The 24,931-nt window shown below is 39.8% G+C and overlaps 1 protein-coding gene across 10 annotated transcripts in view; it reads left to right on the forward strand.

Annotated features, from left to right (window-relative positions):
* Nucleotides 1-24,931, forward strand: part of NEIL3 (nei like DNA glycosylase 3) — a gene marked incomplete at its 5' end in the record, with an annotated part of 176,862 nt that overhangs the window by 73,723 nt on the left and 78,208 nt on the right. For 7 of the 10 annotated variants that reach the window (XR_013825449.1, XR_013825450.1, XR_013825451.1 and 4 more), the window contains 5 exons: nucleotides 4,148-4,303; nucleotides 13,222-13,349; nucleotides 20,663-20,797; nucleotides 21,105-21,318; nucleotides 24,051-24,125. Coding sequence is in view for 6 of the 10 variants with exons in the window: in XM_079909019.1 (XP_079765145.1) it covers nucleotides 4,148-4,303; nucleotides 13,222-13,349; nucleotides 20,663-20,797; nucleotides 21,105-21,318; nucleotides 24,051-24,125 (708 nt within the window). Of the gene's footprint in view, nucleotides 1-4,147; nucleotides 4,304-13,221; nucleotides 13,350-14,084; nucleotides 14,383-20,662; nucleotides 20,798-21,104; nucleotides 21,319-24,050; nucleotides 24,126-24,931 lie in introns of those variants that run through there. The other 3 variants (XM_079909020.1, XM_079909021.1, XM_079909017.1) reach the window with 2 other exon arrangements.

Raw genomic sequence — 24,931 nt, forward strand, 5'->3', positions numbered from 1 at the left:
AAATATGAGGTTCTCTCACACCTCCTGGCGTTGTAAAATAGGTTTCCCCCTATCTGCCTAAAAATCCCCTTCTCCTATCCTTTATGCAACAAACTTTTATTTATGTCTCCTCAAAATTTAGCAGAGATGTCGGAAAACCAAGGTCTCCTCCCTGTGTCTGCCGGGAGCACCCTGAGGTTACCTGTCAGCACGCTGGTGTTTATTTCCTCTTCTCGCTGCACTAGTTGGTGAGCTGTTTAGATCTCTGACTTATATCTGTATCCATGGATCCAGCACTCTTCCTGCAACAAATTAGGTGCCCAATAATCGCATTGCTTTTTGAATGAATGAATAAATGGCGGATTTCATGCCTCAACTTGAATACGCTCTCCAGTGCCTGAGACCGATGAAGAATATTGCTCCAAGATATTGACAAAAAATAACCTGCTTTTCTATTTCAAAATAGAAAATGAATTAATTCTCCTGTCCTCTCTCATGGAGAGAACCCCTCACAAAGAGATTATCTGGGCTCTTTTATGAGTGTTTAATAACTATTTAGTTATTATTTTCCCCCAAATTAAGTTCATGCTCAGAAACTACCTTTGCTTACTAAATATGCTTAAATTAAGAAATAAATTAGAAAAATCCCTTCCATGGAGAATCTGGCAAAACCAAAGCACTCAGTCCTAGATTTCACTGTGAAAAGGCTAGGTATGTCAGGGCGGTTTCGTGAGTTACCCAGAAGCCCATGGTTGATTCTGCAATTTAGATTTTGGCTTTGCAAGCAGAAAACTGTCACCTGGCGCTTCCAGCCTTCGCAATGGAACAAAATGCACTGCTTTGCAAAGTCCCAGCATTTGGTATATGCTTCAAACAATGAAAGCGTCAAAAATGGTTTCTGCTGCTGTGCATTTTATTCTTCTTGTAATCTAACGTTAGAAGTTTCTCTTAATGGGTACAAACTGGAGACTCTTTAGTAAATACCACTGAAAACACCTGCACGTAATGTTCACTAATGACTGTTTCCTCTATTCAGAGCTAAAATTAAGAGGGTGTTCAGAGAGGATGGATGTTATCTCTCTACCTGTTAAATATATTCAAGTTATTTATGTAAAACACAGAAATTAACGAAATTTCCCCCGTGCTACATTTTTATCATTCCAACTAAAAATCTGCACACAGACCTTGTAAGGAGAAGGGTAAAAACAAAGTTTCATTATCCAGAATATGTTAAAACTTAATATGCTGAAGGAAGGTTTTGAGATTGCCTTTAGTCCCCATATAAGGCTGACTAAAAGGTGCTTTTCCTCTAAACCACCATTTCATAAGTCGTTCCTAAAAATATTTGATTGAGGGCTAGTGTCATGTAAGTGATGTTGGTGAAAGCATTTGGCTAAGACCTTGGCTTGCCTGGTTGAATCCCACCTCTGTGACCTTGAGCATGTTACCTAACCTCTCCGTGACCCTCTCCGTTCCTTCATTTGTAAAGTGTACCCGGAAGGTTTCTTAGAGGGTATGCATTCAATTAGGACTTAAAAATTGGGAGAATTTCAGTAAACTGGGATGAAGACAAGGATACAAAAAGGTGAGAGTAACAGCATGAGCAAAGAAACAAAGTACAGAGCATATTCTGGGCAGAGCAAATCGAATTTATCTTAATTCCTTGAATTTGTAGTGTGTGTTTTCAAAGTGCTTTCATATATGTTATGCTATTTGGGAATTAAAACAAAAAATCATGTGGAGGTTTATAAGAAATGTATATTTTATTTTACATAAGAAAAAAATGTGTTTTAGAGAAAATGAATGACTTTTATAAAGTCATCAAGTAATAAATAATGCTTAAGAAGAAATCGAGTCTATGCCAGGGAAGGTTTGCTTGCGATGGTGAGATGACTGTTTATAAACACTGCAGATGCAGAGTGCATGCGATTTCACCCTTAATTGCATGTAAGGAAGGATAAAAAAGAGAAGTATCCAAAGACTCAGAGTCTCGTCACAGATAAACAAAATCTGGCTTGGCCTTGCAGGGGCACATCAATGACGTCTCTCAGTGTCTTCAGTGTTCCTCCCCAGCTCTTACTCAGCTCTCTGGAGAATGGTAAACCTAATTCAAGTTAAAAGATTTTATTTGATCCAAATGTGCCCCAGTACACAACAGCTAAAGAGAATAAGTTCATGATGAATCAATCAGATGAATGAAGATTGTGATGGCATTAAAATATGTTCACAAGGTATTTGGTACTCCTCCCTTCCAGGGATAAAGCTTAATTCCCCTCCTTTACCCGTTGTGGGCTGTACCGAATGACTGGATTCTAATGAACTGAAGGAGTGAAGGTGTGGGCGTGCCACTTCAGAGACTAGGTAGTAAAGGCCATTACAGTACAGCTTCCTCCTTGCCTTCCGGCTTGGATCACACACGGTGGGGATATCACCTGCCATGTCAGGAAAACAGCCAAGCAACCCTATGGAGAGACCCATAAAATGAGAAACCAAAGCCTTCTGCCAACAGCTATGCAAGAGAGCCATCTCAGAAGTGGATCTCCCAGCTACAATCAAACCTTTAGATGACTGCAGCCCTGGCCAATGTCTTGGCTGTAATTGCTTGACAAGCACTGAGCCAGCACCACTGAGCCAGACCCCTGCCAACTTTTTGACCTGCAGAAACTTTGAAATAACAAATGGGACAATTTGTTAGGTAGCAAAAAATAATGAATAAAAAGGTAAACGTGAATAAGGTGTATGAGAATTGTTTTCCATCAAAGGGCAGAGATTATGACTGAATCTGGGTTGTAGGGAATAGGATTCTTCCTTGATTATTTAGTAACTTGACCTAAAGAGTAAACAACAATTAAACAAGAAGGGCTTCCCTGGTGGCGCAGTGGTTAAGAATCCGTCTGCCCATGCAGAGGAAACAGGTTCGGGCCCTGGTCCGGGAAGATCCCACATGCCTTGGAGCAACTAAGCCCGTGGGCCACAACTACTGAGGCTGCGCTCTAGAGCCCGCGAGCCACAACTGCTGAATCCCATGTGCCTAGAGTCCTTGCTCTGCAACAAGAAAGCCACCGCAGTGAGAAACCTGAACACCTCACTGCAACTAGAGAAAGCCCACATGCAGCAATGAAGACCCAACACAGCCAAAAATAAATTTATTAAAGAAAACAAAAATTAAGCAAGGAAGTACAAAATTCTGAACCTGATCCAGTTAACTTTTGACCACTAATCTCTCCCTACAGAAAGACTTATTACTTTTCAAATTTTTGAATTCAAGTCTTTAGTAATATATTCTAATTCAAGTCTCTACTACATATATTTTTCTGGTTTAACGACAGCAGTGGTATGCTTATTAAATTACTTATAAATTGACACTGTGTTCTAATGTGCTGTGTTTTAATTTTCAAAAATGATTCGATTTTTTCATTTTTTAAAAAAAATTGTATGGAGTCCTTATCTTTATGTATTTACATACACACATCCTTGTGTAAATTTGAAAAGCTATGCATTGCCCTCTGATTTATATAGAGCCCTGACTTTTACAAAGCAATTTCAAATAGCGTTCATCCCAAAATAGAATTGTTGCATGAATTTGGGTAGGGTCTCGCTATATTTTAATATACACACTAAAATATATTTGGCATATAAGGCCACGTTTTCTAAGACAGGCTAAACCTATAAGAGAAAAAGCAAAAGCTGCTTGCTCTAAACCCTCCCCTGACTCCCTCTGCGTCCACCCACGTCCAAAGAGGGCAAGCAAAGGCCTGCCAGGCAACCTCGGATTTTAGGACAGAATAAGAGGACAAGGTACAAAATGTGGGTGTACAGAGCCGCTCAGAGACAAAGGCAAAACCTCAAAGCAAAGAACAAGTTGGAGCTTCTGAGGTTCCAACTGCCTCCGCTTTTACGACTCAGCCCCGGTGGGTGGCAGATGGGCTGCGCCACCGCTCAGGTTTCGTTCCCTGCAATCCCCGTCCGGGCGCGGGGCGCTGAGCCACTGCGCCTGCGCCCGGGAGCCCTGCCCGCGGACGGGGGCGGGGCTTCCGGGGTGGGGCCGGGCGCGCGGGAGATTTGAATCTCCTCGGGGCCGAGGTACGCGCTCGCGCAGACGTGAGGTTGCGCGGCAGTTTTCTCAGCAGGGCCGTGCAGCATAGTGGGGCACAGCGCGGCCCGGGAGATGGTGGAAGGACCGGGCTGTACTCTCAATGGAGAGAAGATTCGGGCGCGAGTGCGCCCGGGCCAGGCAGTGACGGACATGCGGGGCCGAGCGCTGCAGAGCCCGGGGGGGCCCGGCTCGCCGCCCTCGGCCTCTGGGGCTGCGGGCTCCTCACAGGTAAGCCGCTCCTATATCTTGCGAGGGGACCAGCAAGGCGAAGTGGAATAAAAACCCCATCGGGTTTCCAGGGTCCAAAGAGTCATCTCTTTGCTCTGGCTCAGGCTCCCTGGGGCCCCGCGTTCCCGAAAGCTGACCTTGACTTCACCGGAGGGAGAAGGCCGTGCTATTGCGCCCAGTTGAGAGCTGCTGGGCCGCTGGGCCGCTGGGCTGCTGGGCTAAGGCTGCCGTGGAGAGGCCCGGGCGGGGAGTGATGGAAGGTGTTTTACTCCAGGTCGCTTAACTTCTTTACAGCCCAGCGAAAGGTGGTTCCTTCTGTGTAGAGCTGCATTTTCTGCTGTTAATGTTATCAGATCTCCGCAACCCCTGACGTGTTTTTTCTTCACATTTTTAAGACAATAAGCTTTGTAGGATAAAATTCTAGCTTCTCGCTTGCCTAATATTCTGCAATTGAAAATGTATCACAACTAATATATAATTCTGAAATTTCACATAGAAGATTTAGCACCAACCTTCCCACTCAATATTGCCGTCTAATGAAGGGGCAGTGAAACCCATTTTGGTTCCCTTAAGTGGATTTTTTGCTTTTTAAAGGAAATTGTAGCACAGCTTCTTGCCACTCAGGCATGCATTCCAGATGGTGTGGTATTCATTTGGTAAGAATTTAGAACTAAATTAGAATTTAGAATTTAGAACTAAGAATATTCTGATTAAGCCATCGTGCCTTAAAAGCCTTTTAGATGTACGGACGATTGTATTTCATGGATGCAGGCAGTATTGTGCCGTACTTCAATTTCTCCTGCAAAGCTTCATCGTAGCCTTTGGTCCTGGAAGAAAAAGTTGCCTGCTATGAAATTAGCATCTGCTTACAACTCGAAAGAAATGAGGTTCTAAGTCTGAGAAAATAGATTTTCAAACTTGGAAGAGTTAGTTTTGCATCTCCTTCCAGTTGCCAGTGTATTTTATTTATTTTTGACTTTATATGTCACTTAGTACTCTGCACCTATTCTTTTATTGTAGCGTTTCTCTCAAAATCATTTCAGGGTACCACAGAGATGGATCTTGAGTGGTCTCTTAAGAATATTAATGTTTAGAAAAATCACTCATTCGACAAAATTTTGAATACTCAAGGAACCAGGGAGGAACAAAAACGAACACCATCTTGTGAAGTCTATTCTTTAGTTGGGTAGATACGCAGACATTCATGAAGTAAGAACAGAAAGAAATATAAATTGATAACTTCTCTAAAGAAGAGATACACGGTTCCATAAGAACTTACAGGAAGTTCAGGGAAAGCTTTGCTGAGAAAGTAACAGTTAAGCTGAGGTATGATGGGTGAGGAGACCTGAACTGAAGGTTGGCAGGCGGAACGCTTCAGGCAGAAGAATAGCAAAGGAAGAGAGCTGCGCATACGTGAGGGATGAAAGAAACCTGGTGTGGCTGGAAAAGAGAGGATGAGACAGAAGGAAGGTGGTTTGAAATAAGACAGGATTGGGATTGGTGAGTCGGAGTCAGACGCTGGGGATTTTTGTAGACCTGGGTAGGGAGTAATGGGGGTCTTTGAAAGGTGATAAGATCCATTGACACTTTGAAAACATCACTCTACCTTGCAAAGGTAAGAAGAGTGGAGGAAAGGCAGGGTAGATGCCGCTTCCTCAGTTACACGAGGACTGTAGGAATCCCGGGAGGCCTGCCTGGACTTTGGAGGAGGGTGCTGGGGGCAGAGATGAAGAGAAGGGAACAGAGTCGCTATTTCGGAAGTAAAGGCAGTAGGGCTTGGTAACTATGGCATGACATGTTACAGATATCATCACTGACGTCATTCAACAATAATATATTTTGTATTAGGTCTTAAGCTCGCTCCCGAGGATACAAAGATGAGTTAGATAAACTTCCTTCTGTGAGAATCCCACTTAATGTTTTAACTAGACATCACCTCATTGGTATTTAGGCCCAAACAGCATGAACATTCCCTTTAGTTTGTGATTCTCTTTAGTAGCAAGGCATAAAGTGCTTTTGAAGAACTGTTGCATTTCATTTCGTTACAAGAAATAATAACCCAATGATAAAGGATTAACCTGCTTCTACAGAGGAGGAATGTGAAGCTCAGAGTGAGTTTAAATAATTAAGTTGCCCCAGATCACATGACTAGGAAGGGGTGAACCAGGGTTTGACCTCCCTGCTTTCAGACTCCAAAGCCTACACTCCTAACCATAGATCCCCTCAGTTATAAACGGTTCAGTAGGAAAATGGCTGATTCATTGTCAGGAACACCATATTGCTCAGCATATAGTGGTGATTACTTATTAACCAGCGAAGTGAGACCTTAGGTTTTTGTCTGTGTCTGCCACCATTTTTAGTCTTGTTCAGTTTGGTTGATTCTCGTACCTAATTTGATAATCCTAATGGCTACCATTCCCATGTTCACAGTGCAGCCTGATAATATAATACACATGCTTAGTCAGTGTTTGGGCAATTAGTATCACTTGGCAGCGTTACTAAATGAGCTATATACCCCTTAAGTAAACAGCCTTGAACGTAAAGCTGTTATGCTTAATACCTTGACATAAAGAGGTGTTAAAAGTTAGAAAAGGTCTTTATGATTGGGATCTCAGGAACCTGGTTCTGTGGGAACTGGCTTTGAAAATCAATATGGAATGAATAATCCCTTTGTGGTTATTGGGAATATTCTAAATATTTTGCCATGGCTTCACTTTCTGGGCCTTTGATCTAAAAAAATAATAATCTTTATCAACATGAAGGGTTCTTTGCATTTTAGAGGGTTGTTCGATCCATAGTAAATTGCATCAGAACATGGTAGGTTGTCACAGATCTCTGGCGTGATCATTACTGTAACAGGTAATGATCCCGTGTTTTCTAGGCCTTTATGCCAGAGTTAAAGCTATCTAAAGGTGTCTGCTACTGGCTTGAAGTCATTAGTTTTCACAAGGCAGCAGTTGAAAAATAACAGCATACAATCTTCTTTATATTGCAGTAAACAGGAAAAATACAAAGGAGGGTTAAAGAAATATTATCTATTTAAAATAAATGATTTAAACTCCAGATAATCATTGTACCAAAAAAAACACCTCCGTAGCTACTGCCATAATGAACCAGTTACTGTGGCATATAGCCTTCCTCTTTGCTGCAGTTTGACAAGTCCATAGAGAACACGTTTTAAGGCACTTCTCTCGGTGACAAGCGATCCTCATTGAGAAGAAGAAAGGTTACAGCCATAGAAGGTCCCGGCATTCGCTAGTCCTGCACGCGCTGTATCATTTCTCTGAGTTTTGATCCACTGTCTTGTCAGCATAAAATTATGCAACTCTATAAGCACATTGCATAAAACTCTGTTGGAGCTTTGGAACCTTATGGTACAAAGCAACATTGGAATATAAATGAACATGTCTGGTTAATGAGCTGTGAAGAGTCAATCCTCCGATTTTAATTGTTGGGTGGATACAGTATTGTAGTGAAATAGGTATGTAATCTGCATAAGTTTTCGATCTTCTTTCACAAAACAGGACAGGAAACAGTTTACTTGTATTCATTTCATTTGAAACATGATCCTCTGGCTACCTAGTCACTCCTTCAGGTTCGATACATGTAGCTAGCTCTTCCTACCCTTCTTTTTTTTTTTTGTGGTACGCGGGCCTCTCACTGTTGTGGCCTCTCCCGTTGCGGAGCACAGGCTCCGGACGCACAGGCTCAGCGCCTATGGCTCACGGGCCCAGCCGCTCCGTGGCATGTGGGATCTTCCCGGACCGGGGCACGAACCCCTGGCGGACTCTCAACCACTGCGCCACCAGGGAAGCCCTCTTGATCTGCCCTTCACTGTGCCTGGAGCAGAGTAGGCCTCATAAACATTTGAATGGATGGAGAAGAGCAAAGTTCTGAATAGTGCCAAAGTAGTTTTGATGAAGGATTTAAAACTAAAAGCAGTTCAGAATCTTTCTTTATGAGTATGTGTTTTGTTATGTATGTTAAATGGAAATTCCTATTACAAGGAAATCATGAAGCCACATAGTAAACGTTTTCCTCCCTCCTTTCCCTTCTTCATAGTGGGGGGAAAGAATCATAGCTCATTTTTATTGCCAGTATGTAAAGGAAGGAGCTAATCCACAGAGAATCGTTTTCCAGCCAAATGAAGCTTATTTGTTTACATCCAAAAAGGGCTTTTAACATTGCATTAGAGTACTTGCTTACCTTCTTCAGTGGATACTGATAATGGTTTCACCTTAATGACTCAGGATCGTTATTACCAGCACTCAGCATTATATAGAGCCGTGGAACAAGGGTCAACAGAGAACAGATAACATACGGATGAGGAAACTCAGGGAGATGACTTTCCATGGCCACTGGAGCTTTCACCAAACAACGAACTATTGGGGGTGATGTAGAGAAAAGGACATGATTTTGAATTCCAGCTCCTTTGTTACTTCCTCAGCTGGAGGTGCTTATGACTTACATCTTTGCTTATTTGGTCAGGATTAGATTAGAGGACATATAAAACTCTTAGCTTAGTGCCTAGCGATGTAAAGTAAACGTCCTGGTAATTGTTTGTTCCTTTTTCTCCCACAACAGGGCTTTCTCACCAGACCCATTTATCAGAGGCATGACCTATTGCCTTATGAAGGGGTGTAATCTTGTGGTGCCCTCATATTGTGTATAAAGCATTTAGCCTCTGAGTAAGCGCTTATAGCCTCTCCTCTTACAAAAATGTAGAATATATTTTGATGAAAGGACCTAAAGACCTCTATTTGGGGGCTTAGAGACCATTTTAAAACTAGGTTCTTTGGTGGTCTAAATTGGTAGAGAAGTGACTTCTGATTACTGAAAGTGTCGTTGTATTAGGAAGGTAAAGCATGTGGGAGACAAAAAGGAGGACAGACTATGAATGTAAATATGGTATTATTTTCTTCCTCTCTGGGGAAAATATGTAACCGCACTAGAGCTGAAACATTTATCTATGGAAAAGTCTTATTCTGTTCTGAAAAGTTCATCTTCCTTGTTCACCCATGGATAGGCAGGATAAATGGTAATCAGCACAATAAATCATGTGCTGTCTCCGAAGATATATGTTGTTTTGACGATTTCATATTATTAAGCTACTTGAAAATGGGAACGTGAACCCTTCTCAATCATACTTAAAATTGTGGCAAAGGAGATTTTCCTCTCTATTTCAGGAAAAAAAAAAAAAGAATGAAATGTTCAAATAATATTGTAATAGGATTATAAGGGCCCAAATGAGAAAGCCACGTATATATTGGGCCATTGTGTATAGTTACAGCAAAAATAATAGGCTTGTGGAAATTAATTTTTGAATTTGTCTGGACAGCTGGAGCTTATACAAAGAGGTGATAACCCCAGATTCCACAGCAGGGCAAGTGAATAGCTTGTAAATCTTTGGTTTATTGCAGAAGCCTTTCCCAGTTTGTACACAGGCGCTCTCAAAATAAATGGAACAAACCATCACTGGTACACCAGAATTTCCCCTAAATGGAGTTTTTAAAAAACAGTTAAAAATATATGCAAGTGCTTGAGATGGGCGATTATAAGTTGAATTTTTTATTTTGCCCTGAGTATATTATCTAAAGCTGATTATTTTAGGAATGATAGTGTACTGGGAATCAGGGGATTTGGTCAGGTGCTCACGTGATAGACAACTGGATAAAAAGATCTTTTTGTATCACCTCAAAACCCAAATAAGGTATTGGAATAGATGTTTTCAAAGCAGCCATTTAAATGCTAAGTAAGCATCTTAAATAAAAACCGGGACAGGCTGGGACTGGCCGCTGAAAATACATTAATCTCTTCCTAAACCTTCCCATAAAGTTCTTTTTACTTTATGGGAAACTGGTAAATATAGTATTTTACATCCATCTAGCTTTCGGTAGTCATGAGAATTTGGTCCTCCTATATTTAAGCCTCACTCCATTGAAGATAATTAGAAAATAAGAGACTAGGGTGTTAATAATTTTCAAAGGAGATAAAACAGGTGGTAGAGTAGAAGTTTTTGCCAAGAAACCTTGGGAAAGGTAAAGCAAGATGGGGATGACGGGTGGGGAAGACAGCAACCCTGTGTTTTAAAGCCACACTCAGTTTTAAGAGGGGAAGAAGGAGGGATCTGATTAATCCCACAGATGTTTCCTGAATTCCAGGCATTGTGTGAGGCTCCCAGGGATATTAAACACCAGAGTTACTTTTCCCCAGGAGCTTATGGACAAATAAGGGAGAAACACAAGTCACAGACGGATCATCATTTAGTTTGTTAAGTCCCATCATAGTGGTTGGTGAAAACACTGTGCTGGGTTTGGCACTTTGAAAACCTCAAGATGATTCCTCTTTCCAGTGGGGAAATTCCAGTACCAGAGAGAGGGACACACAATACATGTGAGCAAGGAAGAGGTTATACTAACATGTCATTTTAAACCCAAGCACCTCATCAAGTATTAAATAACGAATTCTGGGACTTCCCTGGTGGTCCAGTGAATTGGCACTAGAGTTCATCCAAGAAAGAGAAGAGGAATCAGAGGCAGATGTTCTGAGGACATGGTGACATGTGTCCATAGTTCCTGATGCTAGAATCTCCCATGGGTTTTTGGGGGGTTTTGTTTGTTTGTTTGTTTTTTGGTTCGTGCAGAACTGCAAGGCTGTCGCTATTAATTACTCCTGTGCATTCGTTCATTGGTCGCTGTAAGTCTGTGATTGATTCCGCAGTTCTTATTTTGCAAAGGACAGATGTAAAGCCAGTTCTCTGAACTTCAGGCAGTTTGGGAAAGTTTGGCATTGGCTGTAGCCATTACAACTGTGAATGGATTTAGTGGAAGAATAGTGTCTGTTCATGCCTTCATCTCCTTGGGCTGCTATAACAAAATACCACAGACTGGGTGGCTTAGACAACAGAAATTAATTTCCTTACAGTTCTGGAGGCTAGAAGTTTAAGACCAGGGTTCCAGCCAGTTGTTTCTGGTGAAGCTCTCTTCCTGGTTTGCTGATACCACTTTCTTTTCACATGGCCTTTCCTCTGAGTATACAGGAGGAAGACAGTGTGTCCTCTGGTGTCTCTTCTTATAAAGATACTAATCCTATTGGATCAGGGTCCCACCCTTATGACCCGATTAAACCTTAATTACCTCTTAAAGGCCCTATTTTCAAATACCGTCACAATGGGGGTAAGAATTTCAACGTAAAGAGTGTTGGAGGGGACACAATTTAGTCCCTAGCAATTTGCAATTTTTTTTCCTTCTTTTTAACATCTCTTATCCCTTTATCCCTTTGAGCTAAATACTACAGTTGTGTCTTTTTTTTTTTAACAAGGACCAATTTAGTCAAATAAAGAATAGAATGAACATATCATCTTAAATATATAGGATGACATGTCTGTAAACCAAAAGTCTGAGAATCACTGAATGGTAACATCCTAACATAAGTGGAGGGAAAGTTGTGATTTGCTCACAGACAGTATCTAAAACTGTTTTATCGGTTTATCATACCAGTATATATACTGCCCAGCTTAAGAAAAAGAGCATTATCTATGTCATCATTTTCTATGTCATTATGTCATTGTTACTTGGAAGACTAGTCAATTGATTTCTTTTAAAAAAAAATGATAGGTTGGCAGGGCTTCTCAAGGGATATCTAAACTCAGCCCATTCCTTTCCTTCACCCACAGAAGAACTGAGATTTTATGTTTATAATTTCCTTGATCTTCTTGATAATGTTCAGTTCATATGTTGTAATTCTGACACTATGTTGTTTGGTTTTGCTTGCTGATGGGGGAAGGAGTAGTGGGTTTCTTTTTCCTTTATTCTGAACATTGCAGTTGGGGAGGGAGAGAGGAGCAGACCTCAAATCAGATCCCCCTCCTCGGGGGGACCCCAGGCTTTATCTCTGATACCCCGTATCCCACAAGACCATGAAATTGAAGCGCTCATTCCTTATGTCTGGTAAAATGCCTTTCTGATAGAAGCTGGCTTCTTACCTTTGGGGTTCTCTCTCACTTTTTACTTGTTTTTTTTTTGTTTTTAATTTTTTTTATTTTTTTGCGGTACGCGGGCTTCTCACTGTTGTGGCCTCTCCCGTTGCAGAGCTCAGGCTCAGCGGCCATGGCTCACGGGCCCAGCCGCTCCGCGGCATGTGGGATCCCCCCGGACCGGGGCACGAACCCGTGTCCCCCGCATTGGCAGGCTGACTCTCAACCACTGCGCCACCAGGGAAGCCCTTTACTTGGTTTTTGACCTCTTACTCTTCCTTACTGGCTTACAAGTCAAAATGTCTTGTTTCCATATTTTATCCGCCATTTTTAGCTGTTTGTATCTGAATGCTCTTCCGAGGACGTTGGCTGCACGTTGGAAATGAAAGACTCTGTGCCCTAGTTTTTAGCTTTAAAACATTCACATCATTTTTCTGTGCTTTTCGTATGCACAGAGCGATATGGTCCTGGAAGAAGTTCATTTTGATTGTGTGCGAATGACTTTTTTTCCACTTAATTTTTATTTGGCCTCTTTTATTTATTTATTTTTGCGGTACGCGGGCCTCTCACTGTTGTGGCCTCTCCCATTGCGGAGCACAGGCTCCGGACGCGCAGGCTCAGCGGCCATGGCTCACGGGCCCAGCCGCTCCGCGGCATGTGGGATCTTCTCGGACCGGGGCACGAACCCACGTCCTCTGCATCGGCAGGCGGACTCTCAACCACTGCGCCACCAGGGAAGCTCTGGCCTCTCTCTTTTTAAATGACTGCCTAGTAATTTGACAAAATGTATGTAAACAGCTGATTACGTTACTCGACTTGTTGGAGATTATTCTTCTCATTGGATGTACCTGGGCATGAAGTAATATAAAAACCTTAAGAATTAAATTATGATTTTTGTTTCGAGTTTGTGTGTGTTTACATATGTGTATGTATTTTCTCCTAGGCTGCTGCACTGAATAATAATAAAGATTCCAGCCAGAATTTCTTGAGACTGTTTAATGGGCACATTTACAGCGGCGTGGAAACTTTGGGGAAAGAGCTCTTTATGTACTTTGGGCCAAAAGCTTTACGGTAAGGTAAATCTGTACAGTACGTCTTATCTCTCTATGTTTAGAGATGTGTAGAAGGCTTTTCTTGCAGTTTGCTGCATGTCACATTTAAATACATAGAAAGTACTCCATTTTTAAGAGAGCTCTAATACAAGAGGTTGAGATTCTATCATGGAAAGCAATAAGCAGAAGAAGAATAAATTGTGATGTCATCGTTCCTTGGAGGGTTAGTCAATTTATTTCTTTTAAAAAAAGATGACAGTCTGGCAGGGCTTCCCAAGGGATATTAGAGCGTGACAGCTCTGTTTTGCCCCTCCTCAAACTCCCCGGGGTGCTCTTTTCCCTCTAATTTCCACCAAATATTTATTGCATTTAGCGACATTATTCTCTTTATATTTATGACAGCTCCTCATTTGGTTTGAATGTCTCTCTAGATTTTTACATTTTTCTCTCTTCCTTCTTTCTCTGAAGCCTTGTACGGAAAGGGAAACTTATTTATAGATTTCAAAACTTTCCACAGAAGTAACCGGTTCTCTGCTGTCTCACAGTGCTTATGGAAATTCATTGCTAACACATTGGTTGACTTAATGATAAAAATGTCGAAATGTATGTAATCACCTATCTAATTTTTGCAAAACATACAAAAAAAGGCCTGTGGAATAATATGTCTGTCAAATCTGTCTTCTCGGAGTTTAGCCTAATCTGTTGCAAACTGTAAATTTGAATCTTTATTAATGTTTCCTTAAGATATTACACAGTGTTCACCTGCTTAAAAGTTCTGTTACCAGACCCCATGCTTCTAAGTGAAGGTGAATAATGGTTGCAAAGAGATAATATGACTCTGTGATTGTTATTTATTGCATCTCATCTATTGCATGTTTAGAGTACTTCAGACTTTATGTGATTGCTTTTCCTTTGACGTGGTCTCTTCATTGTCAGCAGCTGCTGTCCCTGGACAGCGTTGTCCCTTCATGGTTTTTCTCAGCCTGGAATTGATAACATCAGCACCCGCCTCCCGGTTCAGGCAGCAGTGATGTGCAGGCTACATTATTGTGGTAATAGATTGATTGATGTGATTGAAAATTCTTTGCTCCAAACAGAGTAGGACACAATGGGATCCATGTAAGATAGTTGAAAACATTGATATGTCCTTGATTCTCTGTTGTGAGGTGCAGATTTATTTCTATAGCACGAGAGGGAGGTTTTTACCAAGTGTTCTCCACCAGACTGATAAGGGGGGAATCATTTCTCAGTGCAGAGCTGTCAGCAAGTGTTCCATGAAGTTCTAAACAAGGGCAGCTGTTTCCTCAAACTAAGTAACTAGTACCATCCCTGGCGAGTATGTGTCTCAGTACATGGATGGAGACCAGTGTGATTCCTATGGCCTTGACTGCTATGTGATGTAACAGTTGAAGGTCATTGGCAGATCAGCTGTTTGAATATGAAGTTAACAACCTAAAATCACCTGTATTCCCTTTCACAATTTAACGTAAGTTAGGAAAATGCTCTCCTATCCTGTGCTTCTTGGGAGGATGGATGACAGTGTCAGAGAAATGGGGTCCTGTGTAAGGCTGCAGGTCTGTGAGCGTGAGATAGAAATGTAGTCTTCATTTCTGACCTCTGTTTCTTCCCCACCAGGCTGGTCTGCTCTTTAGAAAGCTGATAGTAGGAAACATGCTTAATGATCACAGTTTTCCCTCAATAGGCAGCTTCTCACAACTCAAATTGCCCATGGATTTAGTACATCTTATAGGCCAGGCCATGAATCTTCCTGGGATTCGTTTGTTAATGAAAGTAGAATACAGGCCTAGCCCTCTGGAAGAGGATCTGCCATGTAAAATCCACACTTCAGAAAGATACAAATTAGACAGTGACTGTTTCTGTTGCTAAAAGATGTATCAGAGTGCTCAGAATAGTGCCAGAAAACAATAAAAATGATTTGGTATACGTTTATTTTAGGAGCGCAGATGTGGTGTTAGGTGTGATTAATACCTATACTCTTTCTGAACACTTTACAGAAGCTCTTCATCTGTCAACAAAAAAAGAGTCATGTTTAATTTTTTGTTAAATATGTATCAAATACTCATTAGAGCAAACTGAGAAACAATGAACAAACAAGAATAAATTTATACCTTCACAATCCCACTACCAAATAGAATCTCTATTAACCATGAGTGCATGTGTTGCCGGTACTATGTGTGCATGTATTTGTAACTCTGTTCACCCAGACATGCCCATCCTACAAGCTGCTATTTTCAGTCAAAATGAACGCAGCTTATATCGTGAACTTTTATATATATATATATATATATATATATATATATATATATATATATTTTTTTTTTTTTTAAATGAATATCTTTTCTAAAACACTTTGGTGTTTCCAACTTATGGTTTATGTGACTCCCATTGTTTGCAATTACATGCATACTCAGAGACCAGAAACTGTATCTGAAATATTTTGGAGGCTTTGCCATTTTAGTGAAGCATTATACATAATCAATTTTGTAATTTATTGGAGCTTGAGTGATATGATCCTCTAAAGAGAAATGCAAGAGATAATGTGACAGTTCTTTCTGGTTTGCTGAAAGGTCTTTAAGGAATCCATGATACATATGCTACTTATAAGAGGGTTTTAGAGCTTAAACATAGTTTTGTAATCTGTCACATAACATGTTAGGAAAAGTTGGAGTGTGATAAGGACTCCAAATGAAAGTTTATACTTGAGAGTAGTGAATACCTACTGTTTGTCCAACATGCGCACTTATCTTTTGGGGACAGCATTTCCTCTGGAAACTGATCATCTGGTCACAATAACCAAAGAATTCAAGTTGAATTTAGCATAATCTTACTTAACGTTCTCTCCCACGTAGTCGGTTGGGTCAGCCCAAGTTCTTCTGTGAACTTTCTCAGCTGGAGCCGAGGCAGATTAGGCTCTCGTTGATGGAGGAAAGCTGGGGCTGTGAGGCCTTAAGACTTGTAGGTGGCCGTTGGCTTGTCCAGAAAGACAAAGTGATGGAAAATACAGCCAGCCTCCATAAAGCAGAGAGAATCCCAGAGGCATTTTAGCCCCCAATTCCCTCTGTTGCTAAGATCCAGCCACATTCTTGCCTTTCCTGCAGTGTGATTCTTCAGCCTTCCTGACTCCATAAGCGACCAAATATCCCTTAATGCCTAAGCTTTTTGAGTTGGGTCTCTGTCACTTGCAATGTAAGAAAACTGACCATTAAAGTAATCTACAGGTGGAAAAATACATATTTTAAATTTCTTAAATAGTAGCTTTTATCTTGTATTTCAATTACCATAATGCTTTCATGCGTAACTGGAGAAAATATGGAAATCTTTACCGCAGTCATTTACGTTCCCTTCTGCACCCGACAGCCTACAGGGTCGCTAGTTCTGCCGCTTTCCTTTTCTTGCTTCTTTTCACAGTACACATCATTTTATTGCAGTTTTTCCCATATTTTAAAGTAATATATAAGCCAATTGTAAAACCTTAAGATAGTTCCAAAATATCTAAAGGAAAAAGTAAATACCACCCATAATTACTACTGTTAAAAAGAAAACACTCAACAGTTTTTGTAAATATCATAGATAAAATATAAATTGTATATATAGTTTATATTACATATGCATGAATTATATGATATTGCATGTTATGATTTTTATATAAATAGGAATTTTAATTTATATTTTTCCCTTTTACATAACATGCGTATTGCATTGGTCAACGTCAAAATGTACATTATTATTTTTAACGTGCACAAAGTGTTCTACTCTATGGATGTATCATCATTTTTTTTAGTCAGCTACCTACTGACTACCTACCCTGCATATTCCTGTCCTAAGGGAGTCTCTCCACACTCAGGTCCCCCAGCCCTCCGGTGGCAGACTGCTGTTGCCTGTTACTCAGTGAGAGGTTCGTGATGGGGAAACAGAGGTTCTTGTTTCTTCCAGACCAGCTTTAATTTTGGGCAGGCCCTGAGCATGTGGGCCTCAGGGCTGCAGTTTTCTCAGAGCTGCTGCCCCTCTCCTCCCTAAGGCAGCCGTGCTTCCTTCGCTGTGTGGGTGGCCTTAGGTCAGAGAGTTACCTCGCTCTCTCCCATGGGACTGGTGCCTGGAGTATCACTGCAGGAGTCTGCACCAAGGTTGATTCCCTGCCTCATGCCTAGAGGCAGATGGCTTTTGCTTGGGCTCGTTCTGAACAGCAGTGCACTTGGCCTGGGCCTGGAGGCAGAAGGGTTTCCTTCCCTCCCCAGTGGCAGACTGCTTGCTTATCCTTGTTACCTGGCACGAGACTTCCTCTGCCTGCAGGTAGTTTCCTGTTACTCCTGTTACTACTCAGCTTTTTGTTTGTACCTCTCTATTGGCTAGAGCATCTTAAAACTTTCTAAGACCTCTGCTTCATGTAAGAGGCATGTTCAAGAAGCAAGGAGACAGGGTTTCATGCAGGCAGGTCCCACGTCACCAAGGGTGGCTCTTTCAGGTCCCCTGCCATGACTCACATCTTACTTGTGGGCAGCTAACTTGTGGATGCCTGTGGGAAAGAGCTTACAAGTGAGGGCACACTCTCCTTGTGTCTGGGGCTCCAGAGATTCTAAACCGTCATACTAGCCACACTATTTAAAAGTTTGTTGAAAATATTAGCTGTTTTCTTCTTATCCATTTCTACAGTAGCCGTCTCTTTCTCCCGTACTCTTTCCCAGATGGAATAACTTGTGTGTCTGTTTTTCCACAGAGGGGATTGTCACTCTTTGGAATTTATTTCACCTGGCTGCCTGCTCAAGAAAATTTAGGATTTTGTAAATACTGTGATTTTTCTCTCCTTCTTAGGGTAGGATCCATATTCACTTTTAGCTTCTATATCCTAAGTAGAAGCAGAACTCCCTTTTTCCTTTTCAACATGGTTAAGACCATATCTTTCTTTTTATAACCTCTTTCTTTGAATTCCCAGCATAAGTTTTACAATCTTTATATTCAACTGTTTTACACGCTAGTATCCATATGACGATTTTGACCACTTGATAATCTTCATAAGCAGTTGCCTCATCTGCATGTGTAGTTGTCATTAATCTGAACCTGTGACAATACTGTCGTCGTTGCTATTTATGTTTGGCTAAGGAGGTTCAGATTATTCTGCTAGTGATAACAGGAAGAATGTGGCTGGTGGTTAAAATAGTATTGGGTCTTATTTATTGATTTGTTTTAGGCAGTTATTTCTAACTAGAGGAATTTTCTTACTATCACTTCAATTTTTAGTTTGAACATAATTTTTATATTAGAATTTCGGTTGCAAGCGACAGAAGCCCAACTTAAACAAACTTAGTAATTGTTTATTATAAGAATATGGGTGTCTGTTGATACCGGAAGATAATGCAGTCAGGCTTCAGGTAGAACTGGAAGCGAAGACTAAACGCTATGAGGACTCTGCATTTCCTGATTCTGTTCCCCGCTGAAATCTCCTGTCGTCTGTGTCTCTGCAGACAGGCCTCTCTTGGCTTTTCTGGTGCCCATGTCAGGACACATTACCCTAGTCAGCTCCCATGATAGATCTCCCAATCCTAACAAGAAACTGATCTCTCTGTGTCCCAGATAGATTCCTCAGGAAAATGCTGATGAATCCAGCTTGATCCAGGTTTCCATTCCTGAATCAGCTGTGTAAAAGGCATGGGATCAGAGGAAAGGACAGAGGCCACTCCCGGCTGGGCCTAAAGCCCGCGGTGGGCAGGCCGTCATGTTATGCAGAGTGAATGGTCTCAGGTAGCCAGTTGGATTGGGAGTGGGTGGAGCTTGAGAGGATCAAGAGATAGAAATATGACAGTACAGGTATTTACTGTGCCTTGAAAATTTTCATGGTACTGATATGTTTTTCTTAGTTTAAGATAAAGGGTACTTAATAATAAACACAAAATTCATTGGTTTATTGGGGCTCAGTCATCATACATAACATTTTTCTATTTCATAAAAATTCATAAAAATAAAACTTATTATAAAAATAGTTATTTTTATGCACATTTCCCTCTGAATAGATTTATAAGACCAAAAAAGGCATACTTCTTTGATTTGGGGTTCTTACTGGGGCTACTCCTGCATTTGAACTGGGTCTTAACCTTTGAGATTTTATATGTAGATGCAGCTTCATTATGGAAAGGGATTTAGAATCCACTTTAGGAGCCACGCAGCTGAAAAGATTTTAGGTATGCTGGCTTCTGGGCATGACAGTTGTACACCTTTCACTGGCGTTGAACCTCCGTAGGCTAAGTTTCGGAGTACTTACAGGCACGCATGTTTCCTGTCAAGAACTGTGGGGCATGTAAAATGCACTTATGATTGACAGTAGGGCGCACAGCGTTTAAAACCCACATCTTTAAAGTTAGACTGGTTAACCTTGTACAATACTGTAACATGGTGCTTTGGAATTAGAAGCACAGAGCAGTAACGTTTGCTGCCCAAAGAGCCATATTTACTAACTCAACAAAGCTATAAGGAGAAGGGTTTGAAAGGCAGAAAACTATTTCATCTTGAGAGTCATTTCTGATCTTCATCATCAGAAGTCTTGTAAAACCACTTTCTTTTTTTCTTTTTTTTAAAACTGGACATACTAATCAATCCTGTAAAAACTGAAAGGCTATGAATTTTTCATCACTGCACTGTGGCTTTCAAGTTAACCGTAAATATTTACAAGTCCCCTCTTCCCAATACATACAAAGGTAGAAGGAAACTAAAAGAATTGAAGACAATAGCATTTTGACTTGTTCTCTTTTCTTTTAATATGAAAGATTTTGCAAAAATTTGTTTCACTGTGTTATCCCAAAGCAGGGGGGTAGAAAAGAGTAAGTGTCTTAAACTATAGATCTCATTTTGGAATAAGTAAACATTTCCAATATACTGTAGCTAGAAGTAAGGAATGTGAATGTTGGTGGCTTTGTAGAATTCATAAAAACACCAGCTATAGGCAATTTAAATTTAGCCTTATCTCACCCCAAGCCTTTGAATCAGAGAAAAAGCTGAGAGACAGTAGACTGTGGTGTGAATAAAAGGTACCTCATCTGACAAGAAAAGAGAACAGGGGTGTGTTTTCTTGGGCTTACTATCAGGGCCTTATTATTTCTCTAGGAACTTATTTTCTTTGTGAGTTGAAAAAATGATTGCCATATCTAGTTTTATAAGGATACAAAGCCATTAACAAAAATACGACATTAGCTATCACTTTGTGCCCTTGAAGTGTCTATTGTGACTAACATTTGTTTGCTTATATTCCAAAAAGTGAAGGAACAAAAATTTCATGCATGATATACTTACTGCCGCTCAAAGATGGGTTTGCTTTTGTTCTAGGATTCATTTTGGAATGAAAGGCTGCCTCGTGATTAATCCAGTTAAGTCTAAAAATAAAAATGGACTTCCTCCTGTTTTTGAAGTACAGCTCACCAAAGATCTGATTTGTTTCTTTGACTCATCAGTAGAAATCAGGTAAAAGATTGAATTAAAAATTGCTTCAGCTGCAAAACTGCAAAGTTGGCTCTGCAGTTGGGTTTGGGAATGTCACATGTGAAAATAAATAAACAAAAATTTTAAAAGTAGTTTATAACTGATAAAACGTCATTTTTAAAGATTCTTCAAATAGCATGTTTTGTTAGGGTCGTCATTGTTTGGCTATGTAACTCTTATAAGCTGGTTAACATAAAGTGTTTATGTTTATATCAAAGATCATTTTAAATGACACTTTGTGAATTGTAACCAGGCACATGATTAATGTGTTTTCTATTCCTTTCTATAGAAACTCAGCAGAAAGCCAACAGAGAATAAGAATGATGGAAGAATTAGATGTATGTTCACCTAACTTTAGTTTCCCAAGAGCAGAAAGTGAAGTGAAAAAGCAGAGAGGACGGATGCTATGTGACGTGTTAATGGATCAGAAGGTGTTACCCGGCGTGGGAAACATCATCAAAAATGAAGCTCTCTTTGACAGTGGTCTCCATCCCGCTGTTAAAGTAGGTGTTAAGTAGTTTTTAAATGATTTCTGTCTTTTTAAACACTGTGAAGGGACCAACGTGGAACACTTAAATCGGCATGGCAGCAACACATTCTCCCCAGACAGACTTCCGGGGTCTTCGCTCACGCCAGCTTCTCCGTGAGGCCAACCCTGGCCTCTCTTTTAAAAATTGCTGTGTGCATCCCTGCCACCCACTTCTTCCTCCCAGGCTTCCATAACTTGCTTGCTTTTTATTTTTCTCCACACCACTGATCACCTGATACTTGTTATATACATTGTTTAGGATCTGACTTCTGCTAGAACACAGTCCCTTAGGAGGAAGGTGTCTGTTTGGTTCGTTGATGTATCCAAGTATCTAGAATACAGTGTCTGGCATTTGGAAGGCATTAAAGAAATATTTGTTGAATGTATGAAAGAGCGAAGCTCACAACTTTCTTTTACTATCTGGCATATTAAATTCACACTCTACACACACTCATATATTCCTGTTTGTACCTGTTCATGACATTAGAAAATGCTGTTTTGGTGGAATGGTAAGAATGGAAGTCAGGTAGCAGAGAATAAGGAATAAGTGATTGGTGAGGAAATGGAAACAAAACTTAGAGTGATTGTTAAAATAGCTTAGATTGGAACAAAGGGAAAATATTAGACTGCTAGATGGAGAAGTTGGGACAAGAACTGGATTTTTAGGGATTTTTTTTCTTGTTCTTCAACTGGAGTGACATGAACTTATTTATATGTTGGGGAGAAAAAACAAACTGGCCGAGAGGGAGAGGTTAAAATTGTAAAAAAAAGGAACGGTGATTAATAGGACCAAGTTGTAAGAAGGTCAGAGCGGTTAGAACTCAAAACCAGGTGGAAGGATACATATATTTTAGTTTCCAGGGAAGAAAGCTACATTAGGGCTTTTATCCAGACCCAAATAGTCTCTATTAACTAAACCGTCTTTTACGTGATTCCAAAGGTACCTGTTTATTTTGTGTAATTGCTTCCCAGAGAGTTTTTATACAATTCAGATCAGTAGGAAATAAGTTTTCAAAGAAACCAGTTAATAATTGTTGTAGATTTGGTTCTGTTTTTTGACACTTGGAACCTGCTTGTCAAATTTCTGTAATATGGGAATAATGAGACAGAATTTTAACACTAATGAGCTTATGAGCTTTTTAAAATCATCTAGAACTCTATGGAAAATGTTTTTGAAAAAAGTACCCAGAATGTTGTTAACCAGAACATTGTTGTTATCTTTGATAAACTGACAATTTACTTTTTATCAGTACGTCCAGCCGGCCGTAAAGCATGTGGGGGTTAAAAATTAATCTTTCTGAAGCTTAGCTATTAGCCCCCTAAAAGCACACGTACAATGATTGAAAAAATATAATCTAGCCTTTTAAGATGTGACTGAACGTAGTACGTAAGATGTGGTAAGAAATAAATGAATTTGAGAAGTACATATGTTTTAAACTTTAAATAAATGAAAAAATACTTTTAGAAGGATTATGTTGATTAGATAGTTTTAGATTTTAGAGGCACTGATAAATTTGTTTCTGTTGTATAAAGATATACATATGTATTCATATACACACAACAAAGGTGAGTCTTCTGGAATTACTATTGAAACTACATGTGCCAAATGATAACGAATTCTGCAAAGGGTGACCCTGAGGTTTATGCTAGGCTGTGTCACAAAAAAATTCTTCAGCAAGGTCTGTTTCTGCGTTCTTCCATGTGTTAACGTGTACTTTAATATTAAAGCATGTCTATAAATTCATATCTTTTTAAAGCTTGATAGTGACCTTGGAGAACATCTACTCCTGTACCTGTTTGTCCCTTCTTTCTGGTCTTTTTTTTTTTTTCCTTCCTTTTTTCTCCTGCAAGACTTTTCAAGGTGGCTGATAGGCAATGCTGGGACTTTGAAGATGTCCAGTACAGAATAGGTATTCAATAAATATTTGAATTTAGAATTAAAGTTTATAAGATGGTATTTTTCTTTTTTGAATTTTTCTAAAATTGAGGTATAGTTAATTGGCAGTGTTGTGTTAGTTTCAACGGTATAGCAGAGTGATTCAGTTATATACATATATGTATTCTTTTTCCGAATCTTTTCCATTATATGTTATTAAAAGATACTGAGGGGACTTCCCTGGCGGTCCAGTGGTTAAGACTTTGCCTTCCAATGCAGGGGGTGCGGGTTCGATCCCTGGTCAGGGAGCTAAGATCCCACATGCCTCGTGGCCAAAAAAAACAAAACATCAAACAGAAGCAATATTGTAAAAAATTCAATGAAGACTATAAAAATGGTCCACAACAAAAAAATATAAATCTTAAAAAAAAATAAAGATACTGAGTATAGTTCCCCATGCTATACAGTTAGGTCCTTGTTGTTTATCTATTTTCTATGTAGTCGTGTGTATCCATTAATCCCAAAGTCCTAATTTATCTCCCACTCCACCCCCGGCTAGCCCCTTTGGTAACCATAAGTTGTTTTCTATGTCTGTGGGTCTATTTCTGTTTTGTAAATAAGTTCGAGAATGGATGGTATTTTTTATCTGTAGTACCATCACTTAAAAATATACACTGTTAATAACACTGAATAGATATATGAGTTTTAGAAGAGATGCATATATTTCAAATCTATTTCAAGTTCTCTTAGGTAGAACTGGCAAGTGGTATTGTTTTTCTACAATAATGAACAAATTATGAAACTCTCCTGAGTTGTTTTTCTGTTTTAAGGTTTGTCAGTTAACAGATGAACAGACACATCACCTTGTGAAAATGATACGTGATTTCAGCCTTCTTTTTTACAGGGTAAGAGCAAAAAATTTTCAACTATGTAAAATGTCAGTTATTTCCCTTTGCACCAGAAATGTCAAGGCTGTATGTAGCCATCTAGTGGTAAGAGCATAGAGGTGCAATAGGGGAGAGTGACATGTTATGGGCATAATTAACACCTTGAAATTAGGTCACAGGTCGGTCCAAACTTGTCTAACTCTAATTATATTAAATTATCTTTACACTAAGTTGGGGGACAGCTATGTTAGCATTTTACTTACTTAGACTCTTGTTCTAATTTTGGATATATAAAAGTAACATATAGGTAGCCTAGAGAGAGATTCAGTACTTTGGGATAAATATAGACTTCAGTTCAGTCAGATTTTGCCACTTACCTATCAGTGTGGTTAATGTTATTTAGGTAACTTAATTTAGATTTAGTTTCTTTATCTGTAAAACGGGATAATAATACTTCTCTATCTACCACAGAGACTGTTTTGAGAATAAGTCCTCACTAAACTGTAAATTTTGTAAGTTGTATATATACATATATATGCATATATAGAGTTAAGTAAACACATTTTGCCTTTAAACGAAGTATCATAAATATGTCTTTTTTTCTCTACAGTCCATTTCCTGTATTCAAAATGTTTGTTTTTACTACTGTTAGAAAGTCAGGTATTGTAGGCTTCTTCTTTAATTGGCCTGAAGTGTTAATGAGCCTCTTGCTTTACATACCTGTCCTGAGTATCGATGGCTATTTTAGTATTACATATGCTCACTTATTCTTCTAGGGAAAGATGATTACAGATACCTACCCATTTTCTGCTCAGATTAAGATG

Source organism: Stenella coeruleoalba, assembly GCF_951394435.1.
Source record: "Stenella coeruleoalba genome assembly, chromosome: 21".
Classification (NCBI taxonomy): domain Eukaryota; kingdom Metazoa; phylum Chordata; class Mammalia; order Artiodactyla; family Delphinidae; genus Stenella; species Stenella coeruleoalba.